The sequence below is a fragment of the Phoxinus phoxinus genome (genome assembly GCF_949152265.1).
Source record: "Phoxinus phoxinus genome assembly, chromosome: 11".
Taxonomy (NCBI): Eukaryota; Metazoa; Chordata; class Actinopteri; order Cypriniformes; family Leuciscidae; genus Phoxinus; species Phoxinus phoxinus.
In genome coordinates, this window is record NC_136886.1 from 12,416,966 (window position 1) to 12,444,600 (window position 27,635).

The 27,635-nt window shown below is 37.0% G+C and overlaps 2 protein-coding genes across 10 annotated transcripts; both read right to left on the minus strand.

The window, feature by feature from the left end:
* Window positions 1-610: 610 nt before the first annotated feature.
* On the minus strand, window positions 611-10,429 carry traf3ip2l (TRAF3 interacting protein 2-like). 8 transcript variants are annotated; one of them, XM_079627283.1, is made up of 10 exons: window positions 10,292-10,419; window positions 7,405-7,493; window positions 6,298-6,950; window positions 4,462-4,504; window positions 4,271-4,338; window positions 3,496-3,593; window positions 3,323-3,391; window positions 1,670-1,783; window positions 1,515-1,589; window positions 611-969 (listed from the first exon to the last, which is right to left on the minus strand). In XM_079627283.1, exons 2-10 carry the CDS (start codon window positions 7,437-7,439, stop codon window positions 823-825), a joined length of 1,302 nt encoding a protein of 433 aa, XP_079483409.1. In that variant the 5' UTR covers window positions 7,440-7,493; window positions 10,292-10,419; the 3' UTR covers window positions 611-822. The 8 variants fall into 8 exon arrangements, with proteins under 8 accessions (XP_079483409.1, XP_079483407.1, XP_079483410.1 ...); XM_079627281.1 differs by having other exon boundaries at window positions 6,298-6,977; XM_079627284.1 differs by lacking the exon at window positions 10,292-10,419 and adding an exon at window positions 8,277-8,459.
* Window positions 9,796-27,551, minus strand: chd1l (chromodomain helicase DNA binding protein 1-like). Of its 2 annotated transcripts, none has more exons than XM_079627279.1 (25): window positions 27,270-27,551; window positions 26,718-26,830; window positions 26,504-26,610; window positions 25,901-26,015; window positions 25,760-25,791; window positions 25,216-25,297; window positions 24,903-25,065; window positions 23,549-23,704; window positions 23,366-23,458; window positions 23,178-23,274; window positions 22,480-22,553; window positions 21,924-22,034; window positions 20,697-20,811; window positions 20,301-20,454; window positions 19,967-20,147; window positions 19,731-19,876; window positions 17,688-17,851; window positions 17,379-17,581; window positions 15,012-15,110; window positions 13,904-13,974; window positions 13,694-13,808; window positions 12,984-13,092; window positions 12,216-12,482; window positions 11,980-12,061; window positions 9,796-10,557 (listed from the first exon to the last, which is right to left on the minus strand). In XM_079627279.1, the coding sequence occupies exons 1-25, from the start codon at window positions 27,361-27,363 to the stop codon at window positions 10,435-10,437; spliced, it is 3,066 nt and encodes a 1,021-aa protein (XP_079483405.1). In that variant the 5' UTR covers window positions 27,364-27,551; the 3' UTR covers window positions 9,796-10,434. The 2 variants fall into 2 exon arrangements, with proteins under 2 accessions (XP_079483405.1, XP_079483406.1); XM_079627280.1 differs by having other exon boundaries at window positions 10,409-10,557; window positions 11,980-12,057; window positions 12,212-12,482.
* Window positions 27,552-27,635: the final 84 nt, after the last annotated feature.

Genomic DNA, 27,635 nt, shown 5'->3' on the forward strand with positions numbered 1-27,635 from the left:
CCAGGTCTAAAGGTACAGTAAATTCTGTCCTCTATCTATTTCAGGTTCATCCATCAAAAAAGCGTGATGAAAAGGATACATGTCTTTAAAAGTTCCTGGTCTGCTACTGCTACAGTCAGGGTTAAAACATGTTCTTACATAGCTATTATTACAGAAAAAGTTTTCAAAATCCAGCCATTTCAATGTGAATCCACAAGGTCAGGCACATTGTGTGAGGGCGGATTTGCGCCATTGACCAATAGAAAGCTGCTAAGTTTGAAAGTAAATTCTGTGTGAGTTTTGCTTCATACATCTCTACACTGTTACCAATAGACAATGGATCTTGTTTGCCTGTGAAATCTTGGTAAAATATCAGTTTAAACCAATTTTTTAACCTTCAAAAATGTACACACACACACACACACACACACACACACACACACACACACACACACACACACACACACACACACACACACACACACACACACACACACACACACACACACACACACACACACACACACACACACACACACACACACACACACACACACACACACACACACACACACACACACACACACACACACTTTTATTTTAGAATCGATTATTCATGATTTGACAGCACTGTAGGGAATTCTGATTTATTCATCAGTCATGAGTGGTGAAATATTAATTAAATGACAGGAGTTTTATTCAAATATTACAAACTATGAAACAAGCTTCAGGGGTTTTAACATACTAAACAGTCATCTAGCAGTTCAGAGGGGCAAATCAACTTAAAATGGATCACAGGCCTGTTCATAACTGACATATAATGGGTCTGGGAAACCTAATCAACTAAATGGGGATGGAGACAATGGTGGGCAGCTCTCCAATGGGTGGAGGGTTGTACTTCTCAACACGCATGAGTCGACGAAGAATGTCATCTCGGTCTCTGGGCCAGGTGAAGATCTGCGTGCTTTGAAGCCATGAAGGGACATGGCACTGACAAAGAGAAGCAGACAGAAATGTTGTAAACTAACGCAGAGGCATCATTACATCTGAACTGGATTTAAGTGGAATATATTGGAGTCATCCTTTAGGTGTTACCAGAGCATTGTACAAACAACCACAGATGTCTATTGCTGTTATAATAGTAAATCACAAATGAGGATTTTGGCTCCTTGAGCGAGTACTTGTTTAAACAGAAATATAATTTTCATTAAAGGGATAGTTCACCCAAAAAAGAAAATTCTGAAGTTGTTCCAAACCTGTATGAATTCCTTTCTTCTGCTGAACACAAATCAAATATATTTTGAAGAATATGGTTAATCAAACATGGACCCTATTGACTAAATACTAAGTCAATGGGGACCATCAACTGTTTGGTTACTGACATTGTCCAAAATATATTCTTTTGTGTTCAGCAGAAGAAAGGTTCATTCATACAGGCTTGGAAAAATTGAGGGAGAGAGAAATGATGACAATTTACATTTTTAAATGAGCTATGGGTTTTACATAGTTTTAATCAGTTGCTGAGACAGTTTTACCTTCTTGGCACCAGGAAACAAAATGGGGATGAATCTATAATTCCTGGCCCCATTCTGAATGAATTCGTTCTGTAACTAAAAGACAAACGTTTTTAAGTCAATTGACAAGAAAAATAAGGACACATCTATTTCCACTAATTATTTGTAAGTTGTACCTGCTTGTGTATGTAGACAGTGTTGAGTGTTTCATCGTTTTCCATGTGAAACGAGGCACTGGTCACAATCTCGTGGTACTTTGGACTAATGACTATGATGATCAGATAGTCTTTCTGTGCATTTAAAAAAACAAACACAAAATGAGACAACTTTATGGACAGAAAGTAGCAATTAGGCCTACTTCAGATAATAATTAAAAAAGTTTGCTCGCTCTGTAAATGCTGAAACTAGAAAAGCAGGGTTTATTGTTCAGAAATATGCTAGAAATGTCCTCCCCCACTTGAGGTCTGAATTTAATTAATTACAACTACTTGTTTCAGGGTTATATGTTTTTATTAGATGCTCTAAAAATGCATAACATTAAAAGTTTTGTTGGGTTTGTTAGTGCCAAGATTGTTCATGCCATTCAGATTAATGCAAAATAAGAATACCTGGGCATCATAAAATCCTACAAATCAACTTGTGTATGTCTAATAAAAAAATACTTATTTAATAATTCTTATTTATTTCGACTCCATGACTGTTTAACACATGTTTGCCACGTTTAAATCAATTCCTCAGAATTCAATAGATTATAATCTGAAAGTCAACGAAGAAAATTAATATGCATACTGGTTGACTATATTCGTTGTGCTATATTATGTGTTTATTGGCAACTCTCAAACTGGCTGTAATCATTTAGAAGCAAATACAATTGAACACAAGTAGGACAGACACTGCCTGAGTGACATTGACACATTGAACCTCTTCAGATTCTCAGCACAAATTAACTCGCCTAAGAGCAACTACTTGTAGACATTCATTTTAAAGGGAACATGTAATAGTAAGGTCACCTATGTCAGGGATCAATCCTTGGCATTTATAAGGTTAACAGTTACATTTAATCAGACATATAACATCAATGATCATTTTTTTTTGGAGATTTGTAAGAACTGAAGACATCCTCAACAAAAGGAGAGCACCCACCAATAGGCTCAATGTGTTGACCATAAACAGTGATATGAGTTCTTCCACTGCTATCAATTCAATAGTAAGCATTGCTTTATAAATGCAACCATTGAACAAGTTCTCCTAGCTTAAGAGGTTACAGATATCTCATGTCCTTGATGATGCATTCGAATTTGATTGTTTATTTAAGAAGCCAAAACTTCATAGATAGACCTTCACAAATGACCAATGGCCTATTCATAAATAATAATAATAATAAAAAAAAGAATGATCGCAGATGAAAATGTATTTATACAGAGTAGAAGCACTACAGTCATCCACACATGATTTAGTCTAATGAGTGATAAGAACAAATATGAGGTCATATTTAACACATCACTATCCAAAATTGTCTTTATGGTCTCTTTTTCTGGTGTTTTATATACAAATTTATATAAATTAAAAATTACATAAATCAATTATTGTGAAATATAATGCTATTAATATATATTGTGAAATATGATCCAATAACCCTGTCCCTGAATGGCCTGTAAAAACAAAAATGGTTTGGTTGCTTTACAGCTTTCGGTCTTTACAATATTACCCTGTAGGTGATTCTTCGCCAAAATGAGCTGCAATGTGGTCTAGAACTTCTGCTGTGCAAGTCAAACTATAATAAACACACTCCCTGAAACACTAGGAGGTCTGAGATAATCTCTACTTACTTCGCTGATGTATCTTTCCATGAAGTCGATCTTGCTTATGCTCTTGAACTGTTGTTCAAACATGTCAATCTGTGCAAAAAGAACAAAAGGACTGAACATGATCTCTGACAGACCCAGTATCAGGTGACACGCATGACTGCAAGGCAATGTTTGGCACAGGTTGCATGTCTTACGTGAGTGTAGAAGCCATTGTGTCTCAGTAAGGCAACAAAGTTGATAATCTCTTTGACATGTTTTTCACTGTCTGCTTCATAAGTAACAAACACCTTCCCTGCAATAATGAAAAGAGTGAAAAAGAACATTTAATAGATCCTTCCAGAATTATATCATTCAAGATAGTATACTCTATTTAGTGGTGATGTCGTATGTAACAAAAGTTTTTGTTTATAATATGTGTGTATATAATTATATTTATTTATATATATTCACACACACACACACACACACACACACACACACACACACACACGCGCACACACACACTTTTTGTTAGATGCAATTAATCAAGGGTATTAATTACACATAAGGGCTGCATGATTATGACAAAAATCATAATTGTAGATTATTTCTTTGAATAAACCCATTCAGAGTGATGCAAGGCCCCTCCACTTCACATCCTGATCACTCTGTCTGGGTTTATTTTGCGATAACAGCCAGCTGGATGTACATTATCCCTTACATAATATGATATTATTAGTCTTTTTGGGGAATTAATTTTTGAAAAAAATATTTTGGGGGATTTAGATTGAAAGTAACATTAACTAAATGTAATCTACAAATAGCATCTTAAACACAATCGCTTTATAATCAGGTGACTCTGATGAAGAACAAATATGATCAAGTTTTGATCATTTTTTCTTTATTATAGTCTGAAGCTACTGACACACACACATCTTATTCAAATTCCACATTCTTTCAGTGTTGCTCAACATCAGTGTGTTCACTCACTTTGCTCCAGGGACAGAGGGGCTGTGCTTGGAGTTAGATTAGCTCGAGGGCGAGGAGAGGTGTGGCCACTGTGAGAGATCAGAGCATTGCATAAAAGACCTCAGTAAACTAAGTTGAATCCATCATTGAAAACCAGCAACCTGTAAAATCACCTATTAATTGACTATAATCCCACCACTATTATACGTTACCTATGAGTGAACTCTGAGCCTGATTGTCTGCTGTTTTCAAGGCCTGTTGGAGATGAAATTATAAAGTGAGTGAGATATTAATCTGCATACACCGTAAAAAAATGCTTTATCAGGTAACCTAACATATAGGTTTTATTGAAACCAAAATATTATTTAATATGATAAGGTCAGATCAAGTAAAAAAAAAAAGTTTATTTTGAATACTTGCCCATTTATAACATGCTTTTCCATCATTTGATGAATTACGGCTGCCATGATCAATACAAATGTATACAAACATCTAATTTTATTAATATTACGTTTACCGCCTGCAGTAATAGCTCAATGTTAACTGTGCCAGACAAATATTTAAAAATAAAATCAAGCAATAAGTTTGAAACATAAAATGGAAATAATCCTTTTTTTTAAATGGCCTAATCAACAGACTTTAAAATGTTTATTTTAATTAATATTTTAAAATCTAGTTAAATGAAAAAAATAAAAAAAAATTACATGGAAAAAAAATAACCTGACATTATTTAATTTGTGTTTTAAAATGTGGTTAAAAAAATTTAAATAGTGAATTAAAAGTAATTTTCAAATGCACATTGTAAACTACATTATAAAAAAAAAAATTTGCCAGCTGCTTTTCTTTATCCATTTGTCAATTGACCGTTCGCAAAGACCCGCCCCCTTTAGTTACTGTTGCTATGTCCGACAAGCTACGCCGCTCTTACGCCACACCATGTTCTCACGCAGTGAAAAATACATTGCAGAGCAGAGAGGACACTGACAATACTCTGACAGACAGGACTTTTGATATGAAAAAGTCTCACCTGTCAAATTTAGTCATTTTTAAAAAGATATTTCAACAATAAATACTGTTTTGTGGCTCTTTAATGTGTCTGACAGATCGCTGTAGAGCATCAGTTAAAGCTGCTCGTAAACCGATCATCTCTTCTTTCTAGTTAATTCATAGCATCAAATAAACATGAATGAACATAAGAAGGAATATTGTTTTAAACGCGGAAAGACGTCAGTACACTCTGTTTTTCAAGTTTAAATCCTCCAACGTTAATCTACTAACTCTCCTGACTGCTTTGTCGGACAAAATGGCGGATGGCGAAGTATGATTGTTCAATGGTCAGATCACCTGTCAATCAAACTCCCTGCGACGGGTCAATTAAGATAAAAAAAGTTCACTGTGCAACCAATCAGCTTTAGAATGGTTAGACTTTCAGCTTTTAGACATGTCGGATGAACTATCACTGGACAGTAAGATATATATAACATCTATTAAAGTGGGAAGTTTATATATGTGTGTCGATTGTAATGTAATGGAAGATGTTGCAAACACAGCCAGTCAGCCACTTATTATTTTTATAATTTACACATAAAATATGCATTTGAACAAAAAGGGTGACAATGACTGAATTTAAATATGACGCAGCAGCATTTCAGTACATTCAACATTTGTCTAAACTATATTGTTGATTGGTGCTCAGTGAATAAAACGTAGGTGTGTGCATTAAAATACCGCACATAAAAGTTATATTTAACCTTCTGACAGTGAGTTCAGTGAAATGGAAACTTGCTCAACTGAACTGCATAAATTTGGTTTGGCACAGGCTTAATTCGCCGTAGGCTTGATAACGATCCCTGATAAAGACAGCGTACAGTTATGAGGTCATTTTAAAGACAATGGGCTTGTTTTGAATGTTGTTTTTATTTATCACTGTTTATGGTCTTGATTGACAAGTATCATTAAAAAAAAAAAAAAAACTCACTTATGAATCATAATCACAATTATTATTAATCATAATAAGCATTGAATTTGAGCAAAGAACCGAGACTTACGTGCAGGCCAACAGGGCATCTGGTAATGTGGTCTGTAATGACAGCCATGATCCATTTGATACACATCCACAGGGTGCTGACTACAGCAGGGCGGCCCACGGGACGCGCAGGGTTGCGGGGGCATGCAGTAGCTGTGAGGCGCGAACGCAGTTGGGATAGAGTGCAGTGAACGTGGCTGTTCTAGACTCCCCTCTCCCAGACTGTGCCTGTCTGGAGAGCAAGAGTAGCAGGAATCACCAGGATAACTGCAGTAATTTCCAGACACCGAGCAAGAGGGAAGGTTGCCACTAGGGTATTCCACTGAACTTCTGCCCACTGAACTCGAGTGGAGCAGGTCTCCGTTGTGTGGCTCTAGGGTGCTCAGACATGCTTCAGTCTGACTGGGAAAAGGCGTCTGGGGACTGTAGCCGGAGGGTAGACCTAGCGGGGGCTGGTAAGGTCTGTAGCTGGACTGTGTGGATCTGTAGTTGGTCTTTCTGTCTCTGCAGATATCCGTGAAGTCAGCCTGTGCGCTCAATGACTCATTCTCAGACATGCAACAGTCAGCGTGGAAGGGCTGGGAATCGGTGGAGCCTGAGTCACAGACGCCGTCCTCAGTAATGATTTTATCCATAGTCTCGTCGTTCTCTTCTGGAAAGTTGAGGGATTGTAAACTGTAGTGGCCAAATGGAGAAAGATTCCTAAGTTAATGAGAAAGAAAACATAAGACCTGAAAATTTCAGATAAAGAGTAGGCCTTGAAAAGAAATGGAAAATCAACATTTGAAGAGTGACAATACACAATGACACTACAATAGATTGAGAATATTGCTGTAGCTTGCAGACTTCCTAATATTCATTCAAACAGCAATGTTTAAATCAAACAACCTTCTTCATGCATTTTGAAAACGTAACAACTGGTTCCCAGATGCGACAAAAATGTTTGAATAAACAGGGCACAAAAAAATAAAGGCAGCCCAGTGCCAGTGTGAGCTGTCGGTTTATGGTAATACATTCCATATTTTATATTATGTTTATAAATTCTTAATCTACTAGCCATTGGCAGGTAATGCAAAATAATAATAATTATCTTGATAAAATTTGTGTCATTATGGGAGGTATATTTTACCTATATTGTAAGCAGCAATGCTGAGCAGGCATCATCCTTGTGTCTAATACAAAAGACCTGCAGCCATTTCATATCGTCAGCACAAAAATCTGTAATAAGTGGTTAATAAGATATGAATACAGGAAGCCTTGACTGCTTGATCACCCTGTGAAATAAAGTTGTATTTGAGAAAATTAACAACCTTTGGCTACTGAAACACAGGAACCCACAATTATGCCAAGGCTTTCTCTCTCTCCCTCCCTCTCTACTTATGCTACTGTATGACAGTATGACATTTCAATGCACTTTACATAAACAGCGGAAAACACCTCAATATGCAGTGGAAACCAATATGAGACATGGGAAATCACAAGTAACTAAGGTCATCAACCTCAAGCACAAATGGGGCAGAGAGGATACCAATACAATAACTTCCATTACCAAACTTAAAATCAAAATACTGTATCAGCAAAATACATCAAATGCAATTATAGCAGACTCTTATTTTATTTAAATAAATAATAATATTTGTAACAATACGAATTTGGTTTATTGTAAAAAAAGAAAAGAAAAAAAAGTAGTAGGCTATTTTGGAAATTTTCGTTGTGTTCCGTTCACGCTTTAAAACTGTCACTGCCGGGGGTTCATAACACGCACTACTCAGGTAAACATTGTACAAGAAAGGTATTAAGTTTTTCATATTTCTTGCTTCGTAACGTTACCGTAGTAGCCAACTATAAAAGTAACACCTTCCAAAATTAAATCTTAGAAAAGATTAACATCTTAAATACTTTACAAACGTATACAACTCAGACTCTGCTCTTATACGTCTCTTAAAATCTTCACCTATTCGACATATTCGACGTCTAACGTCACATAAAACACGTCCATACCTGTAAGCTGACCAGCAGATTTAGTTGCGTGAATTATTTAATTCCGATCAGTCTCTAATCGCTGGACATTACAGACCGCACGAGCTCTAGCACTCGAAGAAACGTTACATAGCCTACTGCCTGAAAGTTTCTGAACTGAACACCTGCCTGTTTTCACAACACAAACTCCGCCCACTTCCCAGAAAGCACATCCTCCTCCTAGTTGTTTATCTGCCTTCATCAAAAATCGTTCTTATGAGCCGATTCTTTTTAAAGATTCTGACGAACCGATTCACACAGTATTTGTAAATCACTTGAAAGTAAACTAAGGGTTGACTTTGAGAGCAAAACTGTGAAATAGGAAAGTTGCAAGCATACGGACAATAAGTAATATAATTAATAATAATTGAATAATATATTAGTTAATATTATTGGCCACAATATTGTTAATTTTGTCAGTACAGTTTGAAAGTAAAATAATGCCAAATGTTTTTGGAATAAAAAAGCCTGTTGAATTGCACTACTTGAAAAAAAAAAAAATGCCCTGCATTAACCATGCTTGCATTTTAATGCATTGCATTTTTAGGGCTTGCATTTTTATGGGCTGAAATTCAACATGGTTGTATATTTAAACTGTGAATATTTCAATTCAAAACATTTCAAACACATTTTCATTAATACAATTGTAATAATCCATATTCACCTTTCGTATTTTACTTCCAAAATATTCAAACCGTTAAAAAATACAACCTATAATATTCAACAGGCAATTTTCGGTCCATTTTATTTCGCTTTACAAATTCGCTTGTGCAGATGGAGATGGAGCAGATGGAGATTATGCTCAGTAATCTACTGCTTTTCCTGCAGTTCCTGGATGTCAATGTTGAATTTACTGTCGAATTTGAATCACTGAATTTGTGGAAGCGAATTTGTAAAGCGAAATAAAATGGACCGAAAATTGCCTGTAGAATATTATAGGTTGTATTTTTAAACAGTTTGAATATTTTGGAAGTGAAATATGAAAGGTGAATATGGATTATTTAATTTGTATTAATGAAAATGTGTTTGAAATGTTTTGAATTCAAAAATATACACAGCTTAAATATACAACCATGTTGAATTTCAGCCCATAAAAATGCAATCCCTAAAAATACAATGCATTAAAATGCAAGCATGGTTAATGAAGTGCATATTTTTTTCAAGTAGTGCAATTCAACAGGCTTTTTATTTCAACAACATTTGGCATTATTTTACTTCCATAGAACAACACATAATTTCAACCATATTTAGATATGCAGCAATTTCACTAAAAATGAAAGTTAAATTGCCACACAAGAATATCTGGGCACATTTCTGAGAGACATCTTTGAATAAACAGGAAGGACTAAATGAACAAGAGTTCTACTAAAATAACTACAAGCATGGGCGTTTTGTTTTTATTATTGTTTTTTTAAATGAATAACTTTCTTAAATGATTTACTCTATGACTATATTATTGTGGTTTAAAACAAAAAGGATAAACAACTCACAGCAGTATTTTGGGGGTTACTTTTTATTACTAAAAATGGCCAATGAGAATCACTTTCCAGAAACGTAAGTACATTATCATAGACATCTGTGGTTTAGTTTTTAGAGCTATACACTTCTGAGTAAAACCGACATCCGAGATCTGACTCTGAACTAACAGCTTTTACACCTTTATCTGTGACTTTGCTTTATAAACAATCTGTAAAGTAGATTTGTTGTATCTGTGTTTTTTTGTGTGCAATTTTATTCATTTGTAATTTATCAATTACATATTTAGTGCCATCTTTTTACAGGACAACATATATGAGCTTATTTATTAAGTTTACCATTATAAAATTGTGACGTTTTAAACCAAAGCAAAACATTTATTGCATGTAAAACATTTACAATCTAACACAGATAAGTGCATAAATACATTAGTGTTGTTTACTGTAAAGTCTCTCCTGAGTGTGTTGTTTCTCTTTAAACAGAAAGCAATGCTTCATTATTTAAATCATACTATGACAAACCTTGATGCAATTTAGCCGTAACTGGATATACAGCGACAGACCAGTTAATTTCAAACCCTAAACAGAAAATAGATGTGATTGTAGATTAGCCAAAGGCAAACTGATTTGATCAGTCACTTCTGAGGAACGCAGGAGGAGATTTGTCAACTTAACCTAATTACATATGTAGACACATTGACTTTCCTTTGGTTAGCAAAGCAGGATTCCAGCCACTTTTTCTTTACAAGAAGAGCCTGAGGGTACTGATGCAATAAATCTTGCAGTTCCTGTAAAGAAAAAAAAGGAGAATAATGCAAAGCATATTTCTGCTACTAAATCTAATTAGTTAAAATTATTATCCAAAATATTAGTATTAATAAATATTAATCTAATTAGTATACGGCATATTTGAAGAGGTCCTATTATGCATTTTTACATTTTCAACTTTCTTTAGTGTGTAAATGTTGCTATGCGAGGTTGAAAGCGTCCGCAGTCACGAAGCACAATCACTACATAGGGAGTTATTCTCTATTTCCGTAAGCATTGTTTCTGACACGGCATGATTTGTAGTCTTAATCTTTCTTACAGGAATGTACATGTCACAATATTCCTCATTCAAATATCCTCCTCAAAACTGCAGTGAACCAAAGGGAATCTCAAAAACGCGGTTTGAAATCGCTGGTGTTTCTGACGTCACAAACTACCTTGTAATCAATCATGTCAACGAGTGGATCTCTGAGCTGGTGTGAGTGGAGGCGGGGCTAATTTGCATATTCATAGAAACCACATATACTAAATGAGGCAAGGGTATAGAGTTACATTCAAGCCATTTTAAGGCAAGGACATTTAAAACATAAAAAAAAATATGTCATTTTGGTGATCAAAGGAGTTTTAAGGGATAAAATTATTGAATACAGGGGGACTTTAATAGTGTGTTGAAACTCACACTGGGCTCGTTTGCTGCGATCCGAGCCCGAGCGCGATTGTTCCCGGCGCCCCCCGCAGCGTTGGTCTGGTTTCACACTCAACTTGATTCTATAGAACCCTGGTGCGTTTGCGTGCATATTAAGTCATCGCAAACGTGCACGGCGCATGATAGAAAACAGAACGCGGGTCAATATATTGTGTTTTTTATTAATTCTGTGTTATTATGCGCAGCTGAGTGAACAACACAGGTTTACTGTGCGTGTTTAAGGTGGCCTTCTGCAGCTTGCAAACAGACTCTTTTGAGGATTCCATGCGCGAATACACTGCAGGCTCACTCTCGCTTGTATCCAAAGTAAATCATCAACACGATCATCCCTTACATGTGTTTTATTTAACTAAATACATCATAATAAGCTAAAACGCATGCGCAGGTCACTTTACTTCCTGAACAAGTGCGCACCCGAGTCCATGTTGCTTTCACATCCACGCGAACCGTGGCAAGGTTCAGGAGCAACCGAACTCAGACCACGTCCTCCAGGTAGTCTCGGGTTCGGTACCCCAGTGCGCACCCGGGTCCGCATGACAGCGTTCACATCAGCGATTTTTGCCCCGTTCCGAACTAAACTGCCGGTGTGATAGCCCCCTAAAGGGGCGTGACATTTCCAAAACATGCTTGAAGCAGTTGATTAATCACAAAACACTGGTCCAGCCAACCCATTAGAGCCTTTGAAAAAGTGCATAATAGGTCCTCTTTAATACGGTAAATGTTTTGATGGTACTACCTTTGCATGGACAGGGCTTTCTACCTGTCCTATGATATGAGTGACGTGTGAGCTCATGCGATCCTCTTCATCACCATCATATGTGCAGAAATGTTAAGGAATCAGCTCAACAAGATTTATCATCATAAATGTAATAAAGATAAGACGTGTTGATGTAGTCTAATGTGTATCGGCTTTGTTCACTATTGTTTCATGCATAGGACACGTATGGGTAATGTAGGGACGTGAAAGGATATGTGATAAGGTAGCGGGCGAGCTTCTTCTTTTCCGTAGCAGCCAAGTTGTAGAAGTAGACATGAACACCTCTCATGAAGTCAGCCAACCCAGGTGTGTCCTGACTTTCATGTGACATAGTAGAGATTTTTGTTTTGTTGTTACCAAGAGGACTGGAGGAGTGTGGGGAACCTGCTGCTGATGCTGCAGGGTCTGAGGTTGATGGAGTAGCTGTGCATGTGGTGGAAGAAGCTTTAGAAGAGTGTGAAGCGGCTCGTCTATAATAGTAGCTGAAAAACATGTCAAGGAATATTCCTGTTTCTAATTGTATTCCTTTAGGGTTCTTTCACACTTGCCACATTTGATGTGATCCAAACTTAAGCTTGATAGTTCCTTGATAGTTCCATTACATTGGTCTGGTTTCACACTCTCTTGATTCTGTCAAACCCCAGTACGTGTGCTTTTATCTTGCTTAACTGCTTTCAAATTCACACTAATTGTGCCAGTTCCAGTGCAAGAGAACTTCGACCTCCTCCTATAGGTAATTTTGGGTTTGGTACCATGGCACGCTCTCTGGTCCATTTGACAGCTTTCACATGCCCAATTTTTCATGCGAACCTTGCTCTGTTTTGAACTAACTGCCAGTGTGAAAGCACTCTACGAGTAGATATTACATTCTATTGACATATCTAGCCAAATGTCCAAGTGATACAAATAACTTATGGCTACAGTTCATGGTTTTTACTAGTAAGCTGTTTTTGTGAAAAATTAGGACTTCTGGAATAGGATACATAGATGTGGAGATGCCTTTGGTGGCCAGGTGCTTGCGAATGAGTCTTTCTGTACCGTACCAATTGAAGCCTTTAGTGGAGTGACCAATCCGAGGCAGATGGACACTTGCTATTGAAGATAACACAGAAAATGTTTAATATCAGAGGTTGAAGACAACATTAACCGGGCATCCACACAGAACGTTGTGTCAATGGTCAAACACATTTTTAGAACGGTGTGTCAATGGTCAAACACATCCATCTAGCGCAGGGGGTGGTCAGCCCTAGGTCTCGAGATTCACTTTCCTGCAGAGTTTAGCTCCTCCAACCCTAATAAAACACCTAATAAAACAAGCCAATCAAAGTCTTTAGGATTACTAGAAAGTTACAGGTGAGTTTAAACAAGGTTGGAGCTAAACTCTACATGAAAGTGGATCTCAAGGGTCAGAGTTGCCTAGCCCTGATCTAGTGCATGTTTACATAAAAAAAAAAGGGTTTGAAATGAATCTACCTCTTGGAAACAATCCCAATCAAACCTCTATAATACTAAAAGGTATGTGCACCGTGCAGTAAACTTGGGTTTTAAGACAGGTTTGCAGCACAGATGGTGTAATTCAGCTGTAATAGCCACATTAATAGATCATCAACCCAAGTCAGTGAATATAAAAGTGAATATATGAAGCCATTTCATTGCAACTAGCTCAATAGTTTCACAAATGAGTGCCGAGTACCCTTCTTTTGTTTGGCATCTCTGTATATCTTCTTGAGGCCCTCATCCAAGGCAGTGAGCCGAATGCCTGACAACTTGTTGGCTTGATCCCTCTGCTGGGCAACTATGAGTGCCAGCTAGAGAGACAGGAGGCATACAATTATTAAATAAATTAATGATTTAAAATAATGAACAGCAGTAGATTAAAGACATAAACAGCTTGCTGACTTACGTAGTCTCTTCCACTGAGCCTTGACTGTTTATCATCAATAGGAAAAAGCAGAACATTCCCAAGTTCTAAGTCTGCAACACACAATTATCACTTTATCATTTATATATTTTGTTCATTGCCCTTCAATTTTGACCCAATCAGTTATGGAATGGAATCTATGTTTGTTGAGTAAGCTGTCATTTCTAATGATTTTTAATTTATTGGTATTGGTCAATATTCAATCAAATATACTGATATTGGATATTGAATTGTGTAAATATTTATATTTAAAATAAACGTTATTCTTTTAAACTTTCTATTCATCAAAGAATCCTAACAAAAAAACTAAACAAATCATGGTTTCTGCAAAAATATCAAGCCTGTTTTTCAAATATCATTACTGTTTTCAAATAATAAAATATGTTTCTTGAGCAACACAGCAGATGACACAGTAGATGACAATGAAGACTGAGTAATGGCTGCTGAAAATTCAGCTTTGTCATAACAAAAAATATATATTTATATATATATATATATATAAAAAAATATATATATATATATAAAATAAATAATTCCTTGGTGAACTTACATTTGAACAGTAGTGTAATCTATCAAATCTCATTCATTTATTTTTTATACTATACATACATTCTAATTTTGTGATCTACTTGTATTTTAAAATGATAATTTTAGTGTTTTAGATGTTATTTAGTCAATGTAGAATATAATTGTATTTTTGGCCAATTTATCATAAAACATGAAAATAATTATTGGCTTATTTGTAGCAGAATTTTAATATCAGTGGATTACTTTTGTACTCTTAAACTGCTAAAATGTATAAGAAAACAGGCTTACAAATGTCTATAAATCACCCCAGTGTAAAACAGAACTACATTATTATGTAGTGTAAATACCAGTTTCATAGTTCTGATACCACAAACTTTGTGAAAGCCACAACTTTCAAACATCACATTAATTATGGGTTTTAAATCAATTCTGACAGTTTTATGCAAAATCAGCTTGCAAGCAACATAGTGAACTGTGTGAACTAGATCCCGTCGTCAGTATGGAATGTTTGTAATGACAGCATGAATTAAACCTTTTCTGTTTGCTGAGACCGGTCTGTCACCTTTCATATCACCAGCCAACTCATACTGTTTCCTCGGCTCATCTGATCTGAGCTCCAGTGCGGTGAACAATCCTCCTCTGCCCCAATATCCAGAGTCATCTACATCAAATACAAGTCAAGTCAAGTCAAGAATATTTGTATAGCGCTTTTCACAATACAGATTGTATCAAAGCAGCTTCACAGTATTAAATTAAAATAATAATAGAACGTCCATGTCTGGTAATGCTAATCAATAGTATTATTCATTGATTAATTAAATTGAATATCCCCAACTGAGCAGGCCAAAGGCAACAGTGGCAAGGAAACGAAAAACTCCATCAGGTGACCTAATGGTGACCTAAACCTAATGGAGAAAAAAAAAACCTTGGGAGAACCCAGGCTCAGTCGGGGGCCAGTTCTCCTCTGGCGGTTATGAACTAGAGGCCGGATTTAACTGTAAGATTAAAAAATTTATATGAATGCCTGGATGAAGAGATGCGTCTTTAGTCTAGTTTTGAACTGGGAGAGCGAATCTGAGCAACGACCAGTATCAGGAAGGCTATTCCAGAGTTTTGGAGCTAAATGTGAAAATGCTCTCCTTCCTTTTGGTGGACCTAGATATCCTAGGTATAACCAAAAGCCTCGAATTTAGTGATCTTAAAGAGCGCGATGGATTATAGGGCGCTAGAAGATCCGTTAAATAGACTGGAGCTAAGCCGTTTAGGGCTTTATAAGTCAGTAACAATAACACACAAATACAGTTAATCACACATAGGGGTACCAAGGTACCACAAGCAGCGTCCGGTGCCCTGTCGGAACCTCGCTACCATTTGACATCCGGGTTGGCGTACATCAGGGATCAGCCCTATCACCGCTGCTTTTCGTTCTCTGCATGGACACAGTAACAGCCAACATCCAAATGAACCATCCATGGACGCTGCTGTACGCTGACGACGTCTTCCTCGCCAAAGAGACCCGCCAGGAACTCAACGTCCAAGTGCAGCAGTGGAACGACCACCTTGGCGAAAGCGGCCTCAAGCTCAATCTGGATAAAACGGAATACATGGAAGGTGGCGCCCAAACCGATGGCACGATCACCATCAATGGGAAGGACTTGAAGAAAGTGGAGCAGTTCAAGTACCTTGGCTCCACCCTCTCGGCTAATGGTGACAGCCTTCCAGACACCAGAACAAGAGTCAACGCTGCCTGGATGAAGTGGCACCAGGTCACTGGTGTCCTCTGTGATCGACGCATGCCCACCCACCTCAAGGCAAAGGTTTACAAGACAGTAGTCCGCCCAGTTGCCCTCTATGGAGCAGAATGCTGGCCTGCAACCACCAAACACGAACAGGCCCTCCACACGATGGAGATGCGTATGCTTAGATGGACATTGGGACTGACCCGACTGGACCACGTTGCGAATGAGGATGTCAGGAAAATCATGGGAGTAGCACCAATCACTGAGAAGATGCGAGAAGCCCGCCTCCGATGGTATAGTCATGTGATCCGAAGTGACGAAGAGTCAGTGGTGAGAAGAGCACTGCGGCTCAGCCCTGAGGGGAAAAGGCCACGTGGAAGACCGAAAAAGAGGTGGATGGACCGAATCAAGGAAGACATGAAATATATCGATGCCGCCCCCGAGGATGCCTTGGACCGGAGAAAATGGAGAAAGGCTTGCCGACAAGCGGACCCCGCACCTGCGCGGGACATACGCTAGGAAGAGAGACACATAGGGGTACTTCACCTATGGCAAAATGGGCTTTCAATAAAACTTGCCTGCCTATACAGTAGAAAGAAGACTTTTTATTTTTATATCAGTGCTACCTGACTAGAAAACAGAGAACAAAGGCTGTTATCTTGCCTTTTGGCAAAAAAAACGTATAAAACCATGTTGCCGTCCAAGGCCAATCCCACCAGTCAGCTATTCACACGCCAGTGAGTCAAACACTGCCTTGCTTTAGTAGGAAATACCTCTTAGCAAACTTTTAGTCACAATGGTGTTGACTTGTTGTTTTTCCCGGGTACAAGAATTCAAAAAGTAAATGTTTAGTGGGAGTGAGTAACTTTTGGTTTCCAGTGAAGGGTCCAGCGCATTGTAGGCAGTGGCTAAAGACTGCAAAGACTAGTAAATACGGAGAGAAAACCTCAGTGTTTGTAGTCATTTTCAGTGATAAATATACCCTTACAATAATAACTGAACTGTTGATAACTGTTACTAACTGCGATGTCCGCTGGATGACACGTTTGCGACATTGTAAAAATACAAAGTGGGATGAAAATCGTCAAAGTTACACTTTAACAAGCCATACGGAATAATCAATATGCTGATTATAGTCTCTGTTATAGGCCAACTTGGCCACGGCATTGAGAAGTTTTTAAGTGACGTACCAACACAGTGCACAATGATGGCATCTTCTCGATCGGTCTGAGGGCGAGTTACATCACCCAGCACATAGCAAATGGCTCTGTGTTCCGAATCGGTGGAGCTCCAGCTGACATCATCATCTTCATCAGACTCCATTTCCTCACCCTCACTGTCGACACTTGGCAAGCACAGCGATCTGTAGCCACACGAGTCCCACCATGCCATCCTGCCATTGAAAAACAAACAGAGATACACATACACACAGGAACATAAATAAATATACTATATACTGGTCAAAAATGTCAATGCCACAATATATATATATATTTTACTTCTTCTTGTAATTTAGTTCTTCCTGTTGTTTCTTCCTTTCCTCCTGTAGCTTTGCCCTCTTTGCAGCACCTTCTTGTCTCTTCTGACATCTCTGTTCTAACTCTGATTCTGTAAGAGGTCTCTTCTTCCTCCCTGGGTCATTCAAGGGTCCAGTCAGGGACACCTGATAGGCAGTGACAGACTTTTGTTTTGATTTTTGTTTGTTTGCTTCAGTAAAAAATTAAGTATATGAATAAATATACTAAAAATCTTAATCATTAGCTATCATGAAAGAAAAAAAGGACAATACATTTGTTAACAAAAAAAAAAAAACTGTTCTAAAGTTGGTAAGATTTTTTGAAGGAAGTCTCTATGCTCACCAAGGCTGCATTTATTTAATCAAAAATACAGCAAAAGAAGCACTATTGTGAAATATTATTACAACTTAAATAACTGTGTTCGATTTTAATATATCTTAACGTAATTTATTCTTGTGATGGCAAAGCTGAATTTTCAGCATCATTAGTCCAGTCTTCAGTTTCACATGATCCTTCAGAAATTAGTATAATATGCTAATTTGTTACTCAAACAACATTTCTTATCAATGTTGAAAACAGTTGCACTGCCTAATATTTTTGTGGAAACCATGATCATTTCAGGATTCTTTGATGAATGGCAAGTTAAAAATATTAAAATAAATAGCATTTATTTGAAATGTGTATATATATATATATATATATATATATATATATATATATATATATATATATACACACATTTCAAATAAATGCTATTTATTTAAATATTTTTACTGTCACAAAGTGACAGTAAAAACTTTTATACTGTTACAAATATATATATATATACATTTGAAATATATATATATATACATTTGAAATATATATATATATATATATATATATATATATATATATATATATATATATATATATATATATATTAGGGCCGGGACTCGATTAAAAAAATTAATCTAATTAATTAGAGGCTTTATAATTAATTAATCGAAATTAATCGTATTTTAATCGCATATAAATATTTTCGCATATTGATATTTGAAGTATTTTTTTTCACATGGATTTTTAGTATACCATTGAATAATGACTGAATACATAAGCTTAAGCAACAAAATATTGTTTATTTTTGTTTAACCAAGTCCAGCAGACCAGTGCTATTTTTGCCATTAAGTGTAACGTTAGCAATAGCCGTTCCGAATTCCTTGTTGCACAGCTTGCAGACAACCATGCTCTTATAGGTTGTAAATAGTTTTTTCTTTGACACTGGTGGCTCATCCAATTTTGTTGTGTTATCCTCCTCGTCCGTCTCTCCCCCAATTTCACACAATAGATGTAAATAGAATTTTTTTTAAAGCTAGCTAGCAACTGCTCACGCTGTTTAGTCCTGGATGTGTGTTGATGCGCGCGCAGCGCAGGCAGTTGCTAGGCGATAAGTTGAGCTTCCAATCAAATAAAAGTAAACGCCTGGCATTGGCCAATCCACTGTTTTACCCGTTTACGGACACAGGATTGGATGTACACAACCATGAAGAAAACAAAGTAACAGTAGACGGAAACGGTTTAATTTGAAACCAGGAAATTCTACTTTAGAAGTACATTTTCACAAAAAAACGTTCGTGTCCCGGGAAAGAATATACATTTTCCGTGACTGTCGCTCAAAAAAGAGAACAATCCCTGGAAAACCGGGACGGGTGGCAACGCTAGAAGTTATCGTTTAAATACTGTCTATGGAAGTTGTGAACGCTAGTTGGTGCTCCAGTATAATCGGTCCACCTAAACTCATCCAGTGAGAAACGTTCCGCGGTGCAAAAATAAGTGCGATTAAAATGCGTTAAAAATGTTTAACGCGTTATTTTTTGTGTAATTAATTAATCTTAATTAACGCGATCAATGTAATGTCCTTGCTGATGCTGAATAAAGTAATTCAATTCTTTCAAAAAATAAAAATACAGACCCCAAATGATTTCATTTTAATAGGTGTGGAAGAAATTGTATCTTTAAGATGTGTGTTATTAAGATGTAAGTTACCCCAGCTTTGTTACGAAGTGCGCGGCCCTCCTTCCCAGCATCCTCTAGATCAACTAACTGCTTCTCAAGTAACAGTTCAAAGGTCTTCTCATCCTCTGCACTGGGGTCTTTAGAGTAGTCCTTCCCCTCGAAGTAGTACATGTGGTCTGGAAGTCAAGAAACACATTAGTTCATTTCATTCTCATTTTCAAGTGCGAGTTATTACAAGATTACTGAAAAGAAGCTAAGTGTTGTACTTTGACCCTCCATGTCCTCATCTTCCTCTTTATCACTCTCATTAAGCTTGACATGCTCTTCATCCGTTAGCCATCGCCCATCTCGAGACTGCCCTAGGATCAGCCTGAGGTCCACATCTTGAATAGAGCTCTCCTCTGACGACAGCAGTTTATCCACACCAAACTTCAGGATCTCACTCAACTAGATTGGTGGGGATATAAAAGTCAGCATACTGAGAAACTGTAAACGTGTGCAGTTTCACAATAAGCGAAACCACAAGTGCACAAAGATATGAACCAGGAAACTGTGCACAGAAAAGAGCTTAAGAGATAAGACGATAAGGACTCGTTCTACCTGAAGGCCAGAAGCTGCGGATTGAGCCTGGTCCAGCAGAGAAAACCGTCCCTCCTCAATCACTGTGTCTGTGAGACGTAGTTTAGACACAGCGCGGGAATAGATGATCTCTTCTACCGTGTCTCTACCGAGGAGCCGGATCACTTTAACTGGCCTGCACACAAAGAAGAGATGAGAATTTATCTACATGGTCAAGTAAAGTGCCCTTAACAGGGAACATTTAAAAGCGTGTTCAAACAGGACAAAAAAAAACACCAATGTCCACATGACATTTTGGCCTGGTCCTCGCACAAAACCATCACATGAACCACTTTTGTGGCACTAATTCCTTTTTTATTCTTGACACTTCAAAACTAGCTGGAACAACATAGAGTATGCATTTTGCCAGTGGAGTACCTTGTTTGGCCAATCCTGTGGGCTCTGGCTGCTGCTTGTAGGTCATTCTGTGGGTTGAAATCACTGTCCACAAATATCACAGTGTCTGCTGCTGTTAGGTTCATTCCTACCCCTCCTACAAACAAAGACTCTGTTGTAAGCCAAGGTGCCGCACAGTCAGCAAATACAGGTACACTACCATTCAAAAGGGCTCAGAAAGATTTGTTTTTGAAAGAAGTCTCTTATGCTCACCAAGACTACATTTATTTAATCCAAAATACAGTTAAACAGTAATATTGTGAAATATTACAATGTAAAATAACTACTTTAATATATTTTAAAGTGTCACATGATCCTTCAAAAATCATTCTAATACGCTGATTTGTTCTCAACAGTATAATTTTAGTAATTTTTTACAATTTTTTTTTTATTATGTCTATATAGTTTTTTATTTTAGTTTTTGAATTTTTATTTTATTTATAGTATTTCAGTACATGAAGTTAAACGAAATGAAAATGAGAAATTTTGCATGGGCAACTAGCTGAAATAAAATAAGTTTAAGTTTTTTATATTTTAATTTATTTCCGCTAACGTTTATTTTATTTAAAGCTTTTTTTTTATGGTTTTAGTTTTAGTTTCCGTAAACTATAATAACCCTGGTTCTCAAGTTACATTATTATTTTCGCAGTTGAAAACAGTTGTGCTGCTTAATATTTTTGTGGAAACCGTGATACCGTTTTGAGGATTTTATATGATCAATATAGTAAAAACAGCATTTATTTGAATATAAATCTTTTTTAACATTATAAATGTCTTCACTGTCACTTTTGATAAAAAAAAATATCTTGATGACCCCACAATTTTGATCGGAAGTGTGTAAAGAGTTTAATTAAATGTTAAAGTGAAAGTGAGGCTGTAATTATAATATGAAAAAAAAGGGCCAAAGATGAACTGAATCTCTCTCTACATCACACAGGTTTTGCACCACCATCTCATACAGAGACTGTGCATGTTCTCAGTATTTATGCATGATCTCGTCATGACTTTCGGCTTTCAATTAATTGTGTCTGTCTAAAATATGCAAATAAGATTTGCATCAAACAAATAAGGCCAATATTGCGACCTCAAATGGTATTTAAATATAACACTCTAAATATTATATATAGTAACTAATACAAAAATGGATTTCCACTGCTGTTGATTATAGAGTGTGAATTTCAGATTGGCTTTCCCAGACCGTGAACTCACCAGCTTTGGTGCTGAGGAGGAATATAAAAACATCTTTGGTGCTGAAGTTTTTAATAGCTAGGTTACGTTCCTCTCCCCGGACGGAACCATCCAGACGTTCATAACTGTAACCTGCGGAGAAGTGGGAGGGCTGGCAGTTACAAGGCCGCTAGCACATTAACACACACAGCAGCAAACACAGGATGTGATACTAAACCCACATGAACTGCTCTAGATCAGAGGGCTAGATTACTAGTAGAACATGTAGGGTACGGTTACATAAATGTTCCAATTTGAAAAGAAACGTACACTGTTTTACAAACACGAAGCTAATACATTCCCTTACATTTTTAAATAAAAAAGATTGAGCATTGAGCAAGCATATTGTGGTAACATTACGTGGTTTGTGATTTCACTTTAATTTCATAATTTAAAGTCTGCTAAGACGATTTTTTTTTCTGCCTTGAGTCTATAAAAAAACAAGCAGTAAGCACTTCTCACTGTCATGCACATTGTGAGATCACAGGTAAATAAGTAAAGGTGAAGGCTCTGACAAAGTCAAAGTGTGTCTTAGTACCTCTGTGCTCCAAGTAATCTTGCAGAATATCCAGCATCCTGGTCATTTGAGAGAACAGAAGAACACGATGGCCCCTGAAAACAGTGACAAAAACATATTTTATGTCACCAAATCAATAAAACACATTTAAAGCTACACAATTGTAACTTTTGGCCTTCTGGCAGCTTAAAAAAATAAAACTGCATGCATCTTTGGTTGTGCTTTAGCTATGCTCCTCTGCTTAAATAAATGTGGTTCAAGGCACTGGTGTACACATGGATACAAGACAACTTTGTTTTTACAACCTGAGGTTTGCCGTTTTTAATGAACCATCGTTTTTTCTTGTTTGTTGTGACATCAAACTTTCAGCTTGAAACTATCCACAGTCTGAGCTACTTTTCTCAGTGTACGGATATGGTGACACATTACATATAACCATTCCGACAGTGTATTTTTGAGGAATTCTATCATTAATTACATTTTGTAATTTTTTTCAATAAAAAAATAAAATAATGTAATCAAAGATATTTAATAAAACAATTATATGATGCTAAACAGTTTAGAAGGTATATTACATTGCTGCAGGCCAAATATGACAAAAAAAGTGAAACTTATGTTTCACTATCAATTGATTATGATAACAAAATCTCAATATCTACAATAGACCAGATCAGTTTGCTTTTGGAAGGAAGCTAGACTTTTAGGTCAACAAGACAAACCCCTCCTGAAGATACGCCAGCATTGGGTCCAACAAAGAGAGCTTCCCACTGGCCTCCACTAAATGCTCCCCCATCTCAAACGGTTCTGGTTCCACACCTTACATAGAAATGGTGTGGAATAAAGACAATTAGTTGGATAAATAAATGTGTTTCCCATAGAAAATCCCAGAAGGTGATAAAGTAATTACCATCAAACAAGTATGGATGGTCCACACATTTCCTGAGCTGCATTAATATGTTCAGAAGTCGGGTCTTAGTGCTTTGTTCTGTCCCGAAGGCATCTGGAATTATTAAACACTAGAATGAACACATCCTTTTGTTGCTAAAGTATTCAATTTTGCCTGTTGTGACATGATTCAGGGCAGTCTTACCAAGGTCTCTCGTCAGAATGGCTTTATAGTATCTCTTCTGAAGAGCAGACAGCCCATGAAAAACAACAAGTTCTGTCTTCTTGGGCAGTTCAGCTGCCACCTCTGCTTTAACTCTGCGTAACAAAAAAGGCTGGAGCACTCGATGAAGCTCATCAGCTGCAGACAAGAACAACAATGTTACAAACTCCCACACAAGGTCATCAGAGTACAAAAAAATGAGAATTTATGATCTATATCCTCTAATAGCCACTGGCAAATCTGACCGGGCGGTGAGTCAAGGAGAGATGATCTATTCTGACATCTTTTTTGTGCCCTGCCAAGTTTGTGAGTTATCTGATGTGTTCAGTTTGGCACCAAATCTGTCCAATTTGTCAGTGTCCCTCAGAACAGTTATACCTGTGCTCTTCTGATGAGCGGACCAAATTGGTTTAGGGAGGGAGTCATGGCACAGTAATTTTCACCACAAACACCAAATAAATCTCTACCAGTGAAAGCAAAGACATATTAAAAACATGATTGCTTAAATAAAGCCCTCAAGGTCAATGATGGCAGTTATTTTGGATATTTAACATTTGCTTGAGCCAACAACCTTAAAGTCGTCATGAAACAGAAGTTGCGATAGTCTTTTCTTCCCTATTGTGATGTGTATCCGAATGAAACGGCTTCTTAAACAAACAAAAAAGGAGGGTGGGACTTGATTTTGTCTATCAGGAATTGATAGGATCATTGTGGTTTGCTAATGCTGTGATCTCATATGGCCCTGTTTACACCTGGTATTAAGATGCATTTTGGTCGATCGGATCACAAGTGGATGAAGCTAAATACAGGTGTAAACGGGGTCTAAAACGTTTTGAGCTTGTTGCATTTGTCGCATTTTTAAGTGCTCGTGTGGTCGAATGCGTTCAAAATGCCACAAAAAGACCGCCTTCTCTCCGCCTACTGACTTAATGCGTAAACATTATGGGTAGTGCGCTAGCCAGACGGGATTTAAACTTTGTCGGCTGAAGACCCAAGTTTGGTATGAAGGCGAAAAACGTACAGTGAGTGACAGGTTGTCCTGCCCTTGCGGCGAAAAACACGAGAAAAGAAGAGATGTCAGTGTAAGAGAGAGGCGTTCAAAGTTGCTTTGATTAAAAATTACAAGGGTATATGAGTTTTTAAAAAAATATGATGTGCACGGATAAATCATTCATAATAAATACTACAGTATTCCATTAAAAAACAAGAATTGTCAATTTCATGGTGACTTTAAGTGCTAATAAGGGTGGTGGAAGACTTTAAAGACAATAAGTTGTCTTTCGGCGCAAACAGTTTGGTTTTCAAACTGAAACAGCAAAGGTTGGTGATGCCATACCAAGGGCAGGTTCAGTCTGTACGTCTGTATAGGCCCTAACAAAGTCTTCAACATCTTCAGGGAGAAACAGACTGGGCTGGATGAAGGTGAGGAGGGAATAGACTTCTTGCAAGTTATTCTGAATGGGAGTGCCTGTCAACAGCACTCGAAAACCCACTGTAAACTGAGAAAAAGCAGACATCAGATGGCAGTTAATATCAGGGGAAAGCTGAAAAAATGACAGGCAGTGCTCGGTTAATTATCAGGGTTTTACACACTGACAGTGACAATAAAAACATTAAAGCATGCCTATATTAAAATGCAGTCGTGTAACCTGTTTGAGGGTTTGGTGCAGCAATGATTCCTGGTTCTTCAGCCTGTGGGCCTCATCAACAACTAAAATCTTCCATTTCCAGCTGTGAGACGAGAGTGGAGTGGTGGTACAGTTAAATTTGAATCAAAATCTGATATTGTCGCTGATAACGATAAGCTGATAATTATTTTTATGTTATGGCCAATAACAAAAAAAAAAAAACTACACTTATGTAAAAAAACAAACAAAAAAACACTACAAAAACAATTATTACTAATTAGGTTTCAAAATGATTAACTTTAAGTGTTAGATGACAGCAAACGGTCATTTTAAAAATAAGGCAAATGAGCATGAAAAATGTAACATTTGATATCCAAAATCGATCAATATATCTCCAATTATGGCAGATAACGGAAAATAAAAAAGCTTTAATATCACCCAATAATTGATATGGTATCAATATGGTCATTTAATTACACATAAAATGTCTGTGTAGCAGAATTGTGTAAATATACTGTATTTTTCATAAAGTTTCATGATATATCTGTTCACCAACATAGATCACCTTTTCAGGAATCTGGCATCCTTGAGGCACATCTATTAAATACGAGAAGGATTTCACATTAAAGAACAGTGCAAAAGCTTTGAAAGCAACCTTTAGAATGTAGTAATCTTACATTTATCCTCTGAAAACAGGTGCACTAACCTCATAGGTGGTGAGAAGAACATGGAAGTTTTTGCCATTCTTGAGCTCTTCCTGGAGCTCTGCCCTTCTCTCTTTATCCCCAGTGTAATAGAGCACAGAAAGACTGGGACAGAAGCTGAATGGGAAAAGGAAAGTAAGAGAACCTTAACTAATCTTGCATGTGAAGCTTATATTGCATTCAAGGTAGATACTAATCCAAAGTTTACATGCTACTGTCTCCATCTAGTGACAGTGACAACATATTGTCTTTCAGGTCAAATCAGTTCATGCTGGATTATTCACACATTCATTGGGTGGCATAAAGTTTCATAGTCCCAATAAAGTAACGAATCAAAATGTTTAAAGTCATCATGAAACGGAAGTTGTGATAGTCTTTTCTTCTCTATTGTGATGCAAATCCAAGAGGCATATGAAAAAAAAAAATTTAGCTCGGGTCTTGATTTTGTCTATAGGGAATTGATTGGATTGGTTGTAGTTTGCTATTGCTGTGATCTCATGTGAGTGACAGTTTGTCACATATTTTGATTTTATGCAGTGACTTTAATACACCGACCACATACAAGTCTGATAATAGAAGTCTGATCATACATTAGTATCCCTTACCGTTCCAACTCTTGTCTCCAGTTCTCCAAAACTGATAAGGGACAAAGCACAAGGAATGGTCCGTTCATCTTAAGACATCCTCGAGCATATGCCAGCAAAGAGATGGTCTACAGCAGAGGATGACATCTGACTTATCTGATATCTGACATCTTGGAATAAATCTTTGGCTTTAAAGCAAGCAATATAAGCAAGATAAACCCATGACATTACTAACCTGACAAGTCTTCCCCAGACCCATCTCATCACCAAGGATGCAGCCCTCCTGGATCTCCATGCACTGTGACAGCCACCTAACTCCATCCACCTGATAAGACCTCAGATTTATAGCTGTTAGGAAGAAGATAAAGTATTGTAGTGTTGTTTGTAAGAAAACTTTAAGAAAATTTCAATTTTCTCACTGGTCAAATTTATGAGGCACATGAAAAGCTAATCACACGTAAAAATGTTGTGAGATGAAATTGATTCCATTGGCATTGGTGTAATTTCAGTATCATTATAATAGACAAGATGAGGAAACATGGCGTCATGATTAACTGCACAAACTTAAATTTGAGTAATAAAAAGTATCCTTTACTTTACTTTACAACATATTGTTGAGACCTACAACAATATTTAAATCTATGGACGTAACGTTACACCATAAGAAATATATTTATTCATTTATATTACACGCGTTTGAGAAATATTTGCATGCATTGAATCTGAAATTGGCATAATAATACTTTCCCGTGTTTCTTTTAAACACAATAGCTTTTCATTCCCTCACCTCCTAGTCCCCATTTTTTCAGGTCACTCTCCGTTATTTCCGATTTGTCCTTTTCTGGTATGTTGCTTCTGACTGCTTGAAGAAATATTGACATTGTTGTGGTTTATTTACGTTTTCCTTAAGCTCTCTAACTTTCGACACTTTATTCAGTCGAATATTAAAGTTATGCTAGGTTGCGCGCGCCAGAGGAGTTTGACGTGAATTACTTCCTGCAACAGTGAGTGGGCGTGTACAAGACAGACGTAGTCCAATGAGTAGTCGGCAATGCAATTACGTATGGTCCACTTCAGTGGCTCTGGTCCACTTTAAAGGCGCCAGTGTTAAAAAAAAAAAAAAAAAAAATGTAGATAGATTAGATAGATAGAT